General features: G+C 44.5%; 1 protein-coding gene across 2 annotated transcripts in view; it reads left to right on the top strand.

Moving 5' to 3' along the window:
* Positions 1–16,791, top strand: part of MDGA2 (MAM domain containing glycosylphosphatidylinositol anchor 2) — a 665,957-nt gene that overhangs the window by 495,272 nt on the left and 153,894 nt on the right. For both annotated transcript variants that reach the window (XM_019550984.1, XM_019550983.1), the window contains exon 9: positions 7,518–7,787. In XM_019550984.1, coding sequence (XP_019406529.1) covers positions 7,518–7,787 — 270 coding nt within the window. The remainder of the gene's footprint in view (positions 1–7,517; positions 7,788–16,791) is intronic.

Genomic DNA, 16,791 nt, shown 5'->3' with positions numbered 1-16,791 from the left:
TACAAATTCTGGCACCTAACTTGACCTCACAGGCGAAGATTACATCAGGAACACGGGTGGGGAAAAGAAAAAAAAAGCTTCCTTTTTAAGCTAAAATGACTCTGACTTTTCCACTGCATATCCCTTAGGCAGTGAACTAACTTACAATATGTTTGAACCACACCTTGGAAACAGTACCCCCTTAAATGCCACCATTTTAAAAATACTATAGGACAGCACTGGCAACCAATATAAAACAATAATGCATCTGTACATAAATTTAAGAATATAGATAGATGTATTTTTTCCACCCTAGACCATGCAACTAGTTATCCTTTACAGCAAGGGTGTAGCCATGGGGAGACCTGGGTGAGCCATGACCTGCTACACTAGCACTCAAGCCCACATATACATGAACCCATTTTTGACCTTTCACATAGGCTAGAGATAGACATTTCACATAAACCTGTATAAGTGATCAGAAACCAGTTTAAATCTGTAACACAACAGAAGTTTAGTGCACATAAATTGCTTTCAAAGTGGCCAAAACCATTTTAAGATAAACCTGGATGGATGTAGTATTGGACTTAGCTGATTTAAGTTAAACCAGTTTATTGAACTTCTGTCCCAGACCCTTCCAGATTCAAGTTAACTCACAGTCCCCCAGCATCCAAGGTTGGTTTGCACCTCCCTTGCAACCTCCCACCCCCCTTGCAGGGTGGGTAGGTTAGCCTTGGCCCAAGCTGTCTGCTTCATCTGAGCAGCGAAGGGTGCTCTAGCGCCCCCCGCCTTCTGGCCTGGGCCACTGCAGACATGTGGCTGCATTTCTGGAATCAAAAGTGAATGTCTGTTCACTTGCTTATCGGTTCAATCTACACAGGTTAGACTAACCTGCAAAGATTGAATAGAGTCAGCCTTTGGCTTCTTGACTGTCATTCTGTGGGCTTTTTGACTATATTGGCCTTTTTCACTGTTTGTACTTAGCCATGGTAATCACTTTGGTGTTGCATCGGGCTTTTCATGATTGCCTGTCTCCCATATGCTGAAGTCCACCCAAAATAGGCCACTGCTTTGTGGCAAAGGTGAAAATGCAATACTGATCATCCCCATGAGGAACACAAATAGTATATATTTGCAACTCATTTTACACTTGCAAAGATTCTGATTCTAATTCTTGAACTGGAGTTGATATTCCCTTGATGCAGTAGTAGATGTGATAAGACCTAAAGAATAAGACTCACTTTCTGCTGTGAATGGTGGTCAGGGAAAGACAGCAATTCAGGTAATGGATGCTATCTGCACTATTCTTAAGGAGACCGGAGAAGACTGATCCTTGAAAATAATAGATGGTAAGAAGTACTCTCCGTCTCGAGACAGAATCCTGATTGCTGTACATTTTGGGCTGGAAGCAGTTCCTCACCCTCACCTTGATCAAAATATGTCCTTTTTGCTGAGGCCTGAATAAATAGGTTCAGGCACTGTCAGTGTAGATGTAATAGGAGCATATACTGTAACAAGCAGAAAAAACATAAGATTAGCAAGTCCATCTGTCACAGCCAGATACTTCTAGTTGAGCACTAAGAAGCCTGGAGCTTTTGTTTTGTCTCTGGCTAACAGACGGCATTTTTGGGCAGGATCATGAAGGTGCACATTAGTAAAGGCTGTGGGATATGTGACAAGACTGTTAATCTAATAGTCAGAGAATCTAGAGGCGCTTCCAGCAATGCCTTAATACTGCCCAAGGCTTCTGCTTAGGTCCTATTCTGCTTTAGAAGGTAGTTGTTGGAACATTTTACATTTTGCAGGTGACATCAAGCTGGGTGGAGTAATAGATATACTGGAGGATAGGGCTAGGATTCAGAGTGACCTAGACAAATTAGAATATTGGACCAAAAGAAATCTCATGAGGTTCAACAAGGACAAGTGCAAAGTCTTGCACTTAGGAGGGTGCAATCCCCTGCACCGGTGCAGGCTGTGGGGGACAGGCTGGGCAGCAGCTCTGCAGACAAGGACCTGGGGGTGGCAGTGAACAATAATTTGGATAGGAGCCAGCAGCGTCCCCTTGGTGCCAAGAAGGCTAATGGCATCCTGGGCTGCACTGGTAGGAGCGGTGCCTGCAGATGGAGGGAAGTGATTCTTCCCCTCTATCCAGCACTGGGGAGGCCACATCTGGAGTTGTGTGTTCAGTTTTGGTCCCCCCACTACAGAAAGGATGTGGACACATTGGAGAGGGTCCAATGGAAAGTACCAAAAATGGTGAGGGAGCTGGGGGACATGACTTATGAGGAAAGACTGAGGGTACTGGGCTTATTTAGTTTAGAGGAGGCTGAGAGGGGAAGTTCAACACACCAGATTAACACTCACGGTTCCCACTGCAATAAACTAGTTGAATGGCATATTCACTCACTAGAAAACCCTGCTGAAGACAGTGACTGGTTTGTTCTGTTGGCTACAATGAAGAATAGGTAGCTTGCAAAAAGTAAAAAAAAAATTAAAGAAAAGCCTTGAGTGATGCAGCTTGCTAACCAAAAAGCCTTAATCTTCCTTGTTATACTGTCTCACAAAAGGATATTTAGATTCACAGACACATTAAAAGTTAATATGCCGCCTTTCTTAACACTAGGACCTTTGTATCCCAAAGATAATTGTTTAAAAGAATGAATCGCATTTCCTTCCCAGTTTCTCCCTAAATGTTTTTTCAGAGACTAATGCCAAAATTATGAAAGGTGGGAACAAGTTCAGCAAAGTAAATTAAATCAAGTTACTGAAGCCTTCGGGTAGAGCTAATGCAAATGAATCAGATGTGTATACATTGTGCAAAGCTAGAGAATAAGTTTCCTCCCAGACATTATTACCTCCAGCAGAAATTTAGTACTATACCATCTTATTTTGAAACACCTGAGCAGACAGGTCTTCTACTGATCACCAGCTGGATTTTCTATGTTACTGTGTTTGTCTTTTCCTTTTGTTGTCCAGTATAACCTTCATTATTTGGAAAGATATAATAAATAATTAGTGAACTGGGTTATATCAAACTGCTCCCAGTCAGTAGCTGTGTTTGTTTTGTACTGAGGCAGGGACTCTATATTTACAGAGTACTTCTCTTCCTCTTTCACTCCCCCACCCATCCAAAAAAGGTAGGCAACCATATTAAAAAAGAATCATCTTCCAAGGGCAAATATCCCCCAGATGTCCCAATATAGGTATTAACTTGGGGGAAGAATGGAGAGCGCTCAATAATAACCTGTGATCTCCTTTCTTCATTCTCTTGGAAAAATGGAGGAAATTCACCTTCTACCCTGAGGTGGGGCAGGAGGTAAATGGCCACCCATTCCTCTCCTCCCTTGGCCACCCATGCTACTCTTGGGAGGATTCTCCAAAGCCAATGCAGACTTCAGTTACATTTTCCGTCCCTTCGGTTTGCTGCTTTCCACAAACAGCATCGTTTTGGAGCCAGCCTGGAGTATCAAGTGCTATTTTTCTTGGAGGGGAGGTTTCAACCCATACAGCAAATTGTAGGCTGTGGTTGGGGAGTGGAGGGTTGTTATCATCTAGTGGCGATCCAGCCATCCCTTCTTCCCTGCTGAGCATTTCGGCATGCCCATGGAAGGGCTTGCATAGGGTTGGGGTGAAGTAGAGCATGGCTGGGGCTGGCACTCCTTGTTCCAGTGCCCAGACATGGGCCATGTGAGGATGAGCTCCCAGCCTTTCAGACTTGATTGAACAGGTCCTGGACTTATTTTTCAGTAACGCAGATGCTCTTGGAAGCCTACAAGAGGCGTCTTTCTTTTCTCCACCCGTGTATGGAGATAGATCTTTTAAGTGTAGCATCAGAGACGGTGGTAAACCCTTGTACCTAGCATGACCTTGCGAGGCAAAGGTTGTAGCTTTACCTTCTGCTCTGTATCTATAGTTACTCCTTCAATCTATTGCTTACTCCTTTAGTCCTTATTAGTGCATTATATTAGGAAAAAAGTATAGCCGGTACAAGGCGGAAACTAGATCAGATTTAGGGCTCTTCCTGCTTGTTGCAGTAGGCCACATCCTTAGCTTGTTTCAATCTGCCTAGCTCCAGGGAAGTCAGGTGAACCAGGTGAGTCAGGTAACCTTTGGTTTGTCAGTGAAAGGCTAACTCCATCCCCAACTCCTCCAGATGTCTCAAAGGCTGTAGGGAATGAAGAACCACAAGAGACAATGGTGGACAGGTCACACAGGCAGCAGGAGCAGAAAACCTTGGGACTGTGATGTTCAATCTCTGAGTTAACATCTGTGAACAGCATCTTTCTGCATGTAATGGCCATCTCTGCCCTTGTGTTTTCCTTCATGGCAAGCGGTCCTTTCCCCGCCCTTCCTTATGACGTTTGAGACATTTAAAGGCGTGGAAGAACGTTAACTTTGCTGCTCCTTATGACAGAACAAAATCCATAGCTAAGCGTCACCAACAGAAACGACTGCCTAAAAATGCTCGTCTCCCAGGTTCAGTTTCATTAAAATTTACAATGTTTGGCTAAGTGTCCTCATTAACCAGGAGATGATTGGCAGCCGTACTGGGGTCAGGTCCAGTTCCTATTATAGAGGAGGGAAGGGAATGCATTTGTGGTTTACAGCACAACGTGCCAACAGCCTGAAGACAGCAGTATTTGTGATCTCTAAATAACTTGTAATCAGTGAGGAATCTAAGAGCAAGATGTTTTTGGACAGACAGTGTTGAGAGGGAGTTACATTTTTAACAGGGATAACACAGACTCAGGAAAGGCTCTTTTTTGGCAGAGCTGGCTGGGGATTTTCTGTCCAAATGATTTTTTTTTCATTGGAAAAGGCATTTTCTGCAGAAATAAAGTTGTCTGTAGAATAGCAAACAATTTTTTTATTTGTGCATTTGCTGCTTTGTCTCAAGTCAATTCAGCCACAGCTGACACTGTACGGTTTGGATCTCAGTGTCTAGTTTTAAGTCAGTTCAGCCTAGAACCGCCTGTGTCTGACTTGTTCCCATTGTTCAGGTCCCTCATGTCCTCATCGTTGGGGCAAAAGCCAAAGCTAAGATATGAGGACAGAAATTCTGGTTTCCACTCTCCAGAAAACCACTATAATTATCATGACACCATCTTTGCTTATTAAGATCAAATGATCTGCACAAATAAATTCTACCTGGAGGAGTTTCAAGCAGTCCTAGAGTGCTTAGAAGCATTCAGAGTCTTGTGTTTACAAGCCGTTCCTTCTCCGATAGTGTTTTACAACCCATTCATCTGTTCACCTGCTTGTTTGCTTTTAGAGGACTTGCATTTTATTCCGTCATTTTAAGTGCACCTGATTTTACAGAGGATGCAATTTGCTCAAGGAATGCAAGCCGCTTCCTGCATGCCATAGCTTTTCTGCTCATTCAAAACCTCCCCACTATTCTGTTTCAAATATAAGGATGAAGGCCTTCACTTTTCACAAGCATTTTCTGTAATCAAAGTGCACCCCCATTAATACCCATCACACTGAAGGAAGGCTTCTCATAAGGGCAAATTCTCCATGGGGAGACGTGGCAAGTGCAGAATGAGTAAGCTCCGTTTCCTCCGATAAGTAATCCTTGTGCCCGAGGAATGACTCCCAACATGAGACCTTTTAGGCAGCCCTTTTTATAGGGATGTGTAGACTTCTCATTGGTTTCTGGAAGAAGAAACTTTCTAGTTCTAAAGGGAGTGTATGTTTGAGTTAGGGCTGACAAATGATTAAAAAAGTTAATTCATTGCGGGATTAAAAAAAAAATATTGCACTTAATCAGTTTTGATTGCACCATTAACCAGTAGTCAGCACCCCTCCACCCAACAGCCCAAAGCCTTTGCACCCTGCAGCTTCTCCCTGGCCACTGCCAAAAGTGCACATCCCCAGCCCTGACCTCAGCCTGCCCCATGCCCACTCTGGTCTTGCACCGATCGGCCAGATCCCGTGCAAACACCTCCAGCCCCAGCTCACCCCATGCCTGCTCCAAACTGAGCACCTGCCAATGCTGAGCAGCAATGGCAGAAAGTGGGCAGAAACTTGCTTAGCACAGGGGAAAAGCGGCCCCTCTCCTTCGCTGCTGCCAGGCACAGGGCTGGGGCCACCGGCAGCACGATTTGTGCCATTTAATGCTCATTAAAAAAATGAATGCGTCAATCTGTTTTTGCATTAACCGCGTACGTTAACTGCAATTAACTGGCAGCCCTAGTTCAAGTCTAAGGGGATGCCTTCCCTTCTCACTCCTGTTTCTCTGAACAGTGTGTCCTAGCCCTGCTTACCAAGCTCTAGACTTCACTTTCTGCTTTTCAGTTAGTAACATGGTAAAAGCTGGTGACAGATGACAGGACAAGGAGCAATGGGCTCAAGTTGCAGCAAGGGAAGTTTAGGTTGGATATTGGGACAAAACTTTATCACTGGCAGGAAGAGGTCGTGGACCCTTCATCCCTGGGGGGTTTTAAGACCTGGCTCAACAAAGCCATGGCTGAGTTCATCTAGTTGGGGTTGGTCCTGTTTTGAGCAGGGGGCTGGACTGGATGTGACCTCCTGAAGTCCCTTCCAACCCTCTTTTTCTATGTTTCTGTGAAAAGGCAGGTGGAAAACTGAAGTGCCTCAGCTTTTACACTTCATGAGCTTGGTTTGCTTTAGTTTTATTCCATTAGGATCTAAAGCCTGGCAAAATACTAATTTTGCAAATCTCAGCAGTTTAAAATCACATTTCTGATCAGGATATGGAAAGCTCCCAGGTGCCCTTTGACTGGAGTACTAAACTACCCAAACAGGGATGGGCAAGATGTGGGTAAGGTTGCCCATTCAGTTGTCTGGAGGCAGCCCCCAAGGAGAAACCTTACCCCTATTGTCTCACTTTCCCCACAACAGCTGTACCCCACCTGGAGAATCGTGTCTATAGACCAATTTCAGGCAGGGTAACAGCCACTTCATGCAGTCCAGCTCCATCCAGATGCACCTTTTTTCTCTCTCTCCTCTCTTTTCTAGGGTCTCCTACCTGTTGTTGCTCTCTCTTACTCTATAAGACACTGATTCCCCATTGCATCCGGTGGATAGTTTTGTAATTCTTCTCTCATACCATGGGCCCCCAAAACAACCCACGCACTGCCAGGTGCCAACAAAATTAAACTTTGCATATCCAATTGACACACTATAAAACAGGGGTGGGCAAAATGCAGCCTGTGAGCTGGATGTGGCCCTCCAGGCTATTGTATCTGGTCTGCGGGCCTCTAAAAAATTTAGAAAATTAATAATTATCTGTCCTTGGCTGCCTGTCGTGCGGCCCTCAATAGCGTCTCAAAACTCAGTAAACGGCCCTGCGCCCGAAATAGTTGCCTGCTCCTGCTATATATCATCACAATGCAGCACTCGAGATGTGTTCTTGTGTTAATGAAGGTCCGCCGTTACCGTAGTTATCCACCTTTATGCTCGTGGACACTGGTACTTTAACTGTGCTCAGACCTTTTAGAGATGCACTATCCCTGATCGCCAAGCTTATTCCATTTAGCTGGATACCTCATTTTTGCCTTTTCTGTCTTCTGCAGATCCTCCTGCGGTGGAACCAACCTTCTTGGAGATTAGGCAAGGCCAGGGTCGAAGCATCACCATGAGTTGCCGGGTGCTGAGAGCGTACCCAACTCGGGTGCTGACATTCGAGTGGCGACTGGGCAATAAGTTGCTGCGGACTGGTCAGTTTGATGCTCAAGACTCTACCGAATACACCGTAAGCAGTCTGTCCAGGGACAGCTATGGGATTTACAATTGCAACATCATAAATGAAGCTGGAGCAGGGCGATGCAGCTTTCTCGTTACAGGTAGGCTTCCCCGGCTGTTACCATGGAATTTTCCTCTGGTGCAATGTTTTATGCATGGCAGAATGAGAAAAGAGAGCATTTTGCAGATTTATGTGTCCACCTAAAATGATCCTGCTGCTCCAGCTGGCTTATTTTTAACCTGAGAGTGATATCTCCAGTGATATACATATGATTTCATGCCTGATTCTTGAATTATGGTTGGTTGCTCAGGTTTGCTCCAGCCATGCCAGGATAAAGACTGTCGCTGAAGACTGAAATCCAGATGCCCTTCATTTTCAGCTGAGGTTTTAATACAAGGCATTCCCTGGTGGAACAGAGAGATTGCAAGCTTTCCAATGAAACCTGACTTTCCCTTTGGCTTTTAATAGATTCAATTAAAGTACAAGAAGAAGCAGGTCCTTAACCAAATCTCAAGGTTCAGACAGTCTCATAAAATGAGGGGTTGAAATCTGGATCTCTCAATATAAGACAAAGAAAGATCATGCTTCTGATATGCAGGGTATTGAAGTCAGCTATCCCAGCTTTAGACTCGGCAAGTCGCGTAATTAATGTACTAGTCTTAAACTGAGTTGATCGTAAGTATTTAATCTCCAACCTCATCTGTGGGTTGCGGCTGTAAAGCACTTATCAGCTGTTACTTTCCATGGTCCTTTTATGGGTTGGAAATGGGCTGACACGATTTGGAGAAACTGTTGCTCATTGGGAATGGGATCCTGTGCATTCTTCGGAGCTCGTGACATACGTCCATAGCAAGCACTGCACCCTGTACAGTGGTAAAGCCATAGGTGTATGCTGTAGCTACACAACCCTGCCTCAGAAATGTTAAACATCAAGATGCCACTCAAAAGACTTCCTGTCATTCATCAACTAAAATTGATGAAAAGGGAGTATGTGGGATGGGAGCCGTCCAAAAGCATGTCAGGGAGACATGGCCAAAAAGAAGGGTTTCTGCTGCACTGTAAATGTCTTTTCTCCCACCCCCTTGCAATTTTAGTTCAGTCCAAATCAGATTAAAACTGACATTTCTAGGAAACTAGAAGCCACCTGGACCCTGCAGCTCTTGGGTGAATTTGATGCTCTTTCCAGTTTCACTGATAAGAGCAGCAAGAGTGTCGACTTCACTGACCAACTCCGAGTCCCAGCCAGGTGCGTCTGCTTGAGGGCCAGGCACACCACCGCTTCCAGCATTGCCAGCCCTGGGCCAGGTTGACCAGGACTATAGACGGGGGTTTGTTGCCTGTGGTGTTTTGAATGAAACATTTTGGGCTCAATGAACTGCCATTTTTCAAGGAATCTTAGTTATGCCATATGATTGTTTGTGACCCTTTCATATATTCCTGAGACCTACTTTTGGGACGTGACCCATGGGTTGACCAACTATATAGCATGCATAAGGGTGCGCTTTTATTTTGTTTTTACATGGTGCTGCTTGGCATCTTTTCTTGCAACCCTCAGAGACCTCAGCATGCCCGAGCAAAGTGAAAAGAGTTGGTTCCAATGAATTCACCAGTAGATAATACCCACGGTCCTATTAAACAGATATCTATTTGCCCCATCCAATTGATCCTAACACCTAGTATTTTTGGAAGGCACCTAAAACTTGCAGGGTTCACAGGCACCCGTGTTTTAATCCACGTGGTGACTTAGAAAGAAACAAAAGAAACAGTCCATTCCCTCAAATGAGTAAATGCAGTTCAATTTACTCTTCATCATTCTTTGGATCCAAGGCTGTAGAAAGCGATTGCAAGGCAATTTTTTTTTTTTTTTGCTGAGATTGGGGCAGTCTTAGTGGTTTGCTGTGATTTATCACCATGCCACAGCCAGGCACCTCACTGAAATTAGTAGTAAAATAGTTTTATGATTTACTCCAACCCTCATTCTTTTGCTTGCCATGCTCATTTTTGTGCGTCTGTGCTATTATACAAATGTAGATCTTGCAGTACTATTAAAAATAGGGACATAAACTCCTTTAATGCGACTCCTATGCTTACGGGACTTTTTCAGTATAAAGCCTCAGTGTTCGTTGTTGGTAAATACGGCTTTTGGCACGGATGGTCAAAACCCTGCTGTCATGTCAGGAGCCAGGTTTTAGCCAAAAGGATATAGTCTGTTTGTGGATCTCAACAAGGCTAATGAAGTTAACAAGACTGGGAAATGGGTTGAAGAAACAGCAGAAATGAGTTGCATGTTTTTTACTTGTAGGTGAATACAAAGAAATTAGGTCACATCTTACATCACAAATCCATTGTTGCGGGGGGGTGTTAAGCGCTATAGCAATCTGACAGCAGTAGGTGTGTTTCTTTTAGCTTGAACAATGAAAAGCAGACGAGTCCCTTTCTAGTCAAGTTTGTGTTCAGATTTTTACATGGTGATGCAATGCTACACGGTACCGCAATGCCTGAGCTGCAAAGACTACAGAGGAAGAACTGTGCACTAAAGGGTGTGTCTGCGCATCGTCCTATGGTGACACAGCAATGCACTACATCACCGCACGGTGCACTACCCTCAGCCATCACATGGGTCTATAGGTGATCACTGGCTACATCTCTATAGCGGCATGCTGCCTGGCTATAGCACTCCACTAAGGCAACATAGCCGGTGAATCTAACTGTGCGCCACGCATGTGCTGCAGTACAGGCAGCTATTGCGCCGTGTTTTAGTACTTCCCCCAAGCAAGTACTATAACACGGAGCAGTACTGACATCACTGTACGGTGATGTGTAGACAGCCCAAAACCTTTTAACATTGTCATCACAAATATTATGCTGGGAAAGACTTTTTTAGTTCACAGAACTTGTAACACTGGATTTTATTAAACTTAACATTTTGACCCAAATTTGAGCATAAATCGAACCAAGTCACGGAAAATATTAAACACAGAAACTGCTTATTAATTAAACGAGGCTGCACAATCTGAGCCACATTTGATCTGACAGCATCTTTAAAAATAGAGGAGCAAACTCAGGTGCAAAACCAAGATCAATTATGCTGTTCGCATATTCTAATGTTAAAGAGGTTTGTCCCAAAGGGGACGTCATGCATAACAGCAGATCAAGGGAAAGCACATTTCAGGCAGTATATAGAGTACCTAAGATCCTGCCAAGACTAAAACAAAATTGACTAATGCTTGAATGGAGGGAATGTCATGAATATTGCTGACTCTATGTGAGCCCTTGTGCATCTGAAAGAAGTGTTGGAGTGCCAGATTTTGAGTGTAATCAGCAGAAAAGAGTTATTGTATGTGCCATTGTGGAACATGGAAAGGGTGTGTGTGGGAGGAGATAAATAGCATGCTGCTTGATTTGAGGACACAGTGTATTTTATGCAGCTCTCTCTGATTTCAATTGGAGGCATTTGTTTTTGTGTGCAAGATCTCCTCAACCAAGACCAGCACCTGGCCCAGGCAGCTAAGCTGTGCATTAGACCAGTGGTTCTCAAACTTTTTGGCACCAGGACACACTTGTAAACATTGATGGCCAATCCCAACCCGGTAAATAGTTTAAGTAGCTAACACACAAATATTTTAGTCCCAAAATACTTATTGCACACTACAAGTTAAAGCAGCTCAACAATCTTAATTTTCAAGACAGAAATCAACAACAACAGGAAAACATTAACAGTAATATCAGCAAGTGGCCCTCCATAACTCCCAAGTGATATTCATCATTGTGCAGTTTGCACAGTGCAAATTGCTGGTGCCCCTCGCTCCTTACTTGCAAGGCCCCCTGGCCTTGCCAGTGCCTATCGCTCCTGACTCGCAGACCATCAGTCCCAACCTCAGCCTCCTACCTCCCCAGGAACAACCCCAGAACACCCTCTTGTGCACTATATGAAGCTGGAGTTATCTGGGGAAAACAGCATAGACCAGAAATTAAAGGCTATATCCTAATGAACATGCATACAAGGGGGCAAATTCATACTGTGTGGACAGCCTTAATTCTGGCATATTGCATAATATGTGAGTGGATAACTTGCCAGCCTTCTTTGTGTATTTTCTGGGGGTGGGAGTTGTTTGGTTTTTTTGTATGCATAATGTTATGGCATCAGACCCAGGTAAGATTCACACTGCAGTATCCCATATGCTATAGTTTCACAGTATATTCCTTTTTAATGTTGATGAGCCGCCTGCTACCTTGAGGTATGTAGAAAAAACATTTAAAGCTGTGTCTATGTCCGAATCTCCAAATCTTTCCGAATCTCTCCAAATCGAATCGTAGGGTTCTGATTTGATTCAGAAAGATTAAAGGGTCTCCTGATTCGATTCAGATTCGGCGATTCGGCCACCAAATCAGGCCGATTTTCTACCAAATCGAATCAGTGACCGAAGCTTCGCACAGCCCTACTGCTTACATGGCACATATTTGCTTCCCTTTACTCCTATATGATGTTTCCCCTTTCATACATCCACGAAGTGCATTAGCAGTCAGAACAATGGCATCACACTGGGAGCTCATGCTTGGCACATTTCCAGCAGGATCCCCGGTCCTTTCTACAATCATTGCTTTCCTGGATATATTCCACTATCTTGTATATTTGGCCTTTTCATTCTAGATACGTGACCTTGCTATAAAACACACAGGGTGTGTCTCCACATCACCCTACGGCGATGTAGCAATGTGCTACAGCACCATATGGAGCACTATGGCAACATGGCAATCACCTGGGTCTACACGTGATCAGCAGCTAGGTCATTGCCAGGGCGCACTCCCCCATTATAGTTAACCATGTGCACTGCATGTGGCACAGTATAGGCGTTTATTACACCATGCTTTAGTACTTCTAAAACATAACCAGTTTGTGGTATTGATTTTGTATAATCCTTAATATTTTTAAGCATGTAGTATATTGAATCAGATGCCTTACAGAGTTCTGAGCATATTATGACAACACAGTCACCTTCATCTACAAAATTGTAATTACATCACTGTCCAAATTCAGCTTCATTTGACAAGACCTATTTTCCATTAAACAGTATGAATTTTTCATTGATTATGTTATTCGTCCCTAATATATAATTGATTTTCTCCCATTTTAGGTTGTCTCTGACTCTGGTGTGAGGCTAACCTCTGTAAAGTTCCAGAGCTCTTGCCTTTCATCCTTTTGGGATGAACAGGAGCTTTCACTTAATGTTGAATTCCGAGATTTGTTGAAGAATCTAAGGACATTTCTTAGCCGGGTCTTCTGAAACATCAGCATCATGTTACTTGGTCTTGCAGGTATAAAAATGCAGTTTCTGGGCACATCTACACATGCATTTACTCCTGCCTAGATTTACTGTGCAGTAAGAGTTTTTGGGTCGGTGTCTACACATGCGAGGATTAGGAAGCAGATTTGCTTCCAGGTCCCTGAAGCCCTGCAACAGGCCCCTGTGACCGCCAGGGGGAGCTCCAGGCTCCTCCTGGCTGCTAGCCCAGGGGCTGGCAGGGAGCACTGGGCTAGGAGACAGCTGTCCTGGCCCTGATCAATGACCCCCTGCTATGGCAGCAAGGAGCTCCTGGCCCTGGCTGTGTGATCACTTGGTGCTAGCTGCCCCACCTGCAGCTCTTTCCAAGCCCCTTGTCTCAATCACCCAACTGGGGCATGGGGCTGGTGCCTGCCCCTGACTGAGACAGTTCGCAGCCAGCCCCGTACCATATAGGGAAGTCTCAAAATGCAGCCCTCAGCTGGCTGGGCACTGCCCAAATCCCCAGCCACCTCCAGGCTGCACGACTTCCCCATTTTTCCTGGCGTCTACATGAGTGCTGTGGTGCCATTACTGATGCCAAGTAAATTTGCTAGTTGCATTTGCAGGTAGCAAATTTACTCAGCATTAAAGAAGTTTACTGTGAAGTAACCATGTGCACATGTAGTACATGCTTACTTTGCAGAAAACTATACTAATGTGATGTTAAGCATCTCATGTAGACATGCCCTCAGGGTCAGACTGAGTTGTGTCCTTCTTGTACTACATCCTTAAAAGCTGTGCAGTTTTTACTACTTATTTTCAGAGTATGTTTTCTATAACTCTGTTGTTGTTGAAAGACTTGCACAGGCACACCTGATTGAGATACAGTACAAAGTTCTGTATAAGGAGGAATTAAAATAAGAGCTGCTTCCTTGTTGATATGCTGGTCCTGCATGTTAGGCAGGTGTAAACAGGAGCAAAAACTTACTGCCACCATTTAACTGAAGCGATAGGACTGAACCGGCTTGGGGAGCAGAGCCGGCAAATCAGAAGGGAAAATTATCTACCCAGTTACTTTTCAGATTAGGGTTTCACTTTAGGCATTGGGTGTGTCCCTTCAATCTTTAATGGAAATCCTTTGCCTGCCTTTAGGATCATAGGAAAGTAGGGCTTGAAAAAGTAAGCTAACATAGCCCCCTGCCCAAGGCAGGATTTCATAGATTTCGTAGACATTAGGGCTGGAAGGGACCTCGGGAGATCATCGAGTCCAGCCCCCCGCCCAAAGGGCAGGAAGTCAGCTGGGGTCATAGGACCCCAGCAAGATAAGCATCCAATTTACTCTTGAAGGTGTTCAATGTAGGTGCTTGAACCACCTCCGCTGGCAGGCTGTTCCAGCCCTTGGGGGCTCGGACAGTAAAGAAATTCTTCCTTATGTCCAGCCTGAAGCGGTCTTGCAGGAGTTTGTGACCGTTCGACCTCGTCATCACTTGGGGCGCTCTGGTGAACAGACGTTCCCCCAGATCCTGGTGGTCACCCCGATAAACTTATAGGTGGCCATCAGATCACCCCTGAGCCTGCGCTTTTCCAGGCTAAAGAGTCCCATGGCTCTCAGCCTGTCATCGTAAGATCTGTTTTCCTGACCTCTGATCATGCGCATGGCTCTCCTCTGGACTCTCTCAAGCTTCTCCACATCCTTTGTGAATTGTGGAGCCCAAAACTGGATGCAGTACTCCAGCTGCGGCCTCACCAAGGATCATCCCCGATTAAACCACCCCAGCCATGGATATGTCCAGTCTGCTTTTGATAGTTTTCAGGTATGGAGATTCATCATCTAGGTAGCCTGTTGCAATGCTTGACCACCTTCTTCACCAGAAAGCTCCTCCTAATCTCCCCCCTGAATTTCCTCTGCTGCAACTTGAGTCCATAGTTCCTAATCACATCCACTGGGGCCCGCAAGAAAGGTCCGTCTCCATCCTCTCCATAACCACCCTTCAGCTATTTGCAGACTGTTATCAGATCCCCCCTCAGTCATCTCTTCTCCAAATTAAGTAGCCCTAGGTCTTTCAGCCTTTCCTCTCAAGTTCCCAGGCCTCTTATCATTTTCACCACTCTCAGCTGGACTCTTTCCAATCTGTGCACATCGTTCTTGATGCCTGGAGCCCAAAACCAGGCACAGTGCTCCTCTTGCCTCTTTTCAAAGAAAGCAGGGTACTAAAAGATCTGGAAATAGATTGTTATCCTTCCTGATGTGACATGCACTTTTTACCATCGTCCTCAGGTGAGGTGGTCAAGTACAGTTAGGGGTCCAGGGTGCTCCCGGGACTACTCACTGCATTGCACCCTGGCTTTTATCTATATGGCACTATATTCACAGTGCAGGATGGAGTTTTATTGACAAAAAGCCAGAAGGTTTTCAGTCCTGTGATACCACCTCAAAATACAGCGTATGAGGCTGGAACTGTAGGTTTTTCATTGATTTATGAGTTGAGCAAAACACAGCTCCATCATATTTTTTTTTATAGCTAATTGTGGTATGTCAATGGGTGGAATATATTTAGATCCTTGCAAGAGAAACCTGAAATGTTTTGTTTGTAACAAAGGCTGAACAGTCACTCCATGTGATTTTTGTTAGAAATTCTCCGATGATCCCATGAAGCGACAAGTCCTAGATTTGTGAGACGCTTGTTTGACAGCAGTAGGGCTGGCTCGGTTCAGGAGTGCGCGGGGGCCCACAAGCCCTAACTAAAGTCACGCAGCATTTATCTTCCTGGGGCAGCACGGTACGTTCTGCCGGCAGGGATCACCAGGGACGTAGCTCATTTGTCTTGCACATAATTCAGCTAAACACTGCTTGAATGACACATCTGCTGCTCAGAATGGCAATGGTTACCAGTGGTGCTAGTGTATAACATCTTGGAGAGGACTTGCTCAGGGGTGTAAGGCTAAAAGATGGAAAAGTGTGAATGAAACCGGGTTGGCTCGGAAAGAGAGAGGAAATTGAGGGGGAGACAAGGGGAGGCTGACTACAGTGTTATATGAGGGCTGAAAGGCCCAATAGGGGAAGATAAATCACTAAGGTAGAAGTCATCAAACTATGGCCCACAGGTCAGATCTGGCAGCCAGGGGCTTTGCCTGTGCCCCTCTGTGGCTGGTCTGTATAGACAAGTGGCAGTGGTCACTACTAGTGCTGGCCCATTTTCTACCTGAGCCGGATCATTCTGGACAATCTTGGGAAAAAGTTTCTAACCCCTGACTTAAGTCAAATTATTTATATATGTATGGATGTATATGTATGCGAGTATGTAAGGAGACAAGGTTCTTTGGGTAGATGTGATATAAGAGTTGGAAAAAAATGTTCTTTTCAAGCTTTTGGACACAAACACCCTTCTTCAGGCATAGGGAGAGTCTGCTGGTGTTTTGTGGGCTCTCTGGGGTAGAACAGAAACCAATATGCAAAATGAAGGTCTGTGAAAATGCAAATGCATGGCAGCGAGGATCAGAGGCGATGGCAGACAATAGGTACGAGACAGGTAGGTGGGGGAGAAGGAGCAATGCTGTGTTAATATATAAATTTTAATTAACTGTATTCATATATATATATATAAAATATATATAGGCTGCTGTGGGGACTATAGCTGAAATGTGCTGAAGTGAAATGGTGTCTCATGAATGGCCAAAATTAGGGGCCAATAAGTTTAAGACGCACCAACTTCGTGTGTGTGTGAATATTTTAAGATATCTATCTATCTATATATCTATCTATCCAGATAAATAGATATAGAGGGATATATATATAGATATAGATATAGATATAGAGGGATATATATATATAGATATATA

The sequence above is a fragment of the Crocodylus porosus genome, unplaced genomic scaffold (assembly GCF_001723895.1).
Source record: "Crocodylus porosus isolate Cpor-Errol unplaced genomic scaffold, CroPor_comp1, whole genome shotgun sequence".
Classification (NCBI taxonomy): Eukaryota; Metazoa; Chordata; order Crocodylia; family Crocodylidae; genus Crocodylus; species Crocodylus porosus.
Note: the sequence above shows the minus strand (reverse complement) of the source record. Positions and strands in the feature narration are given on the sequence as shown.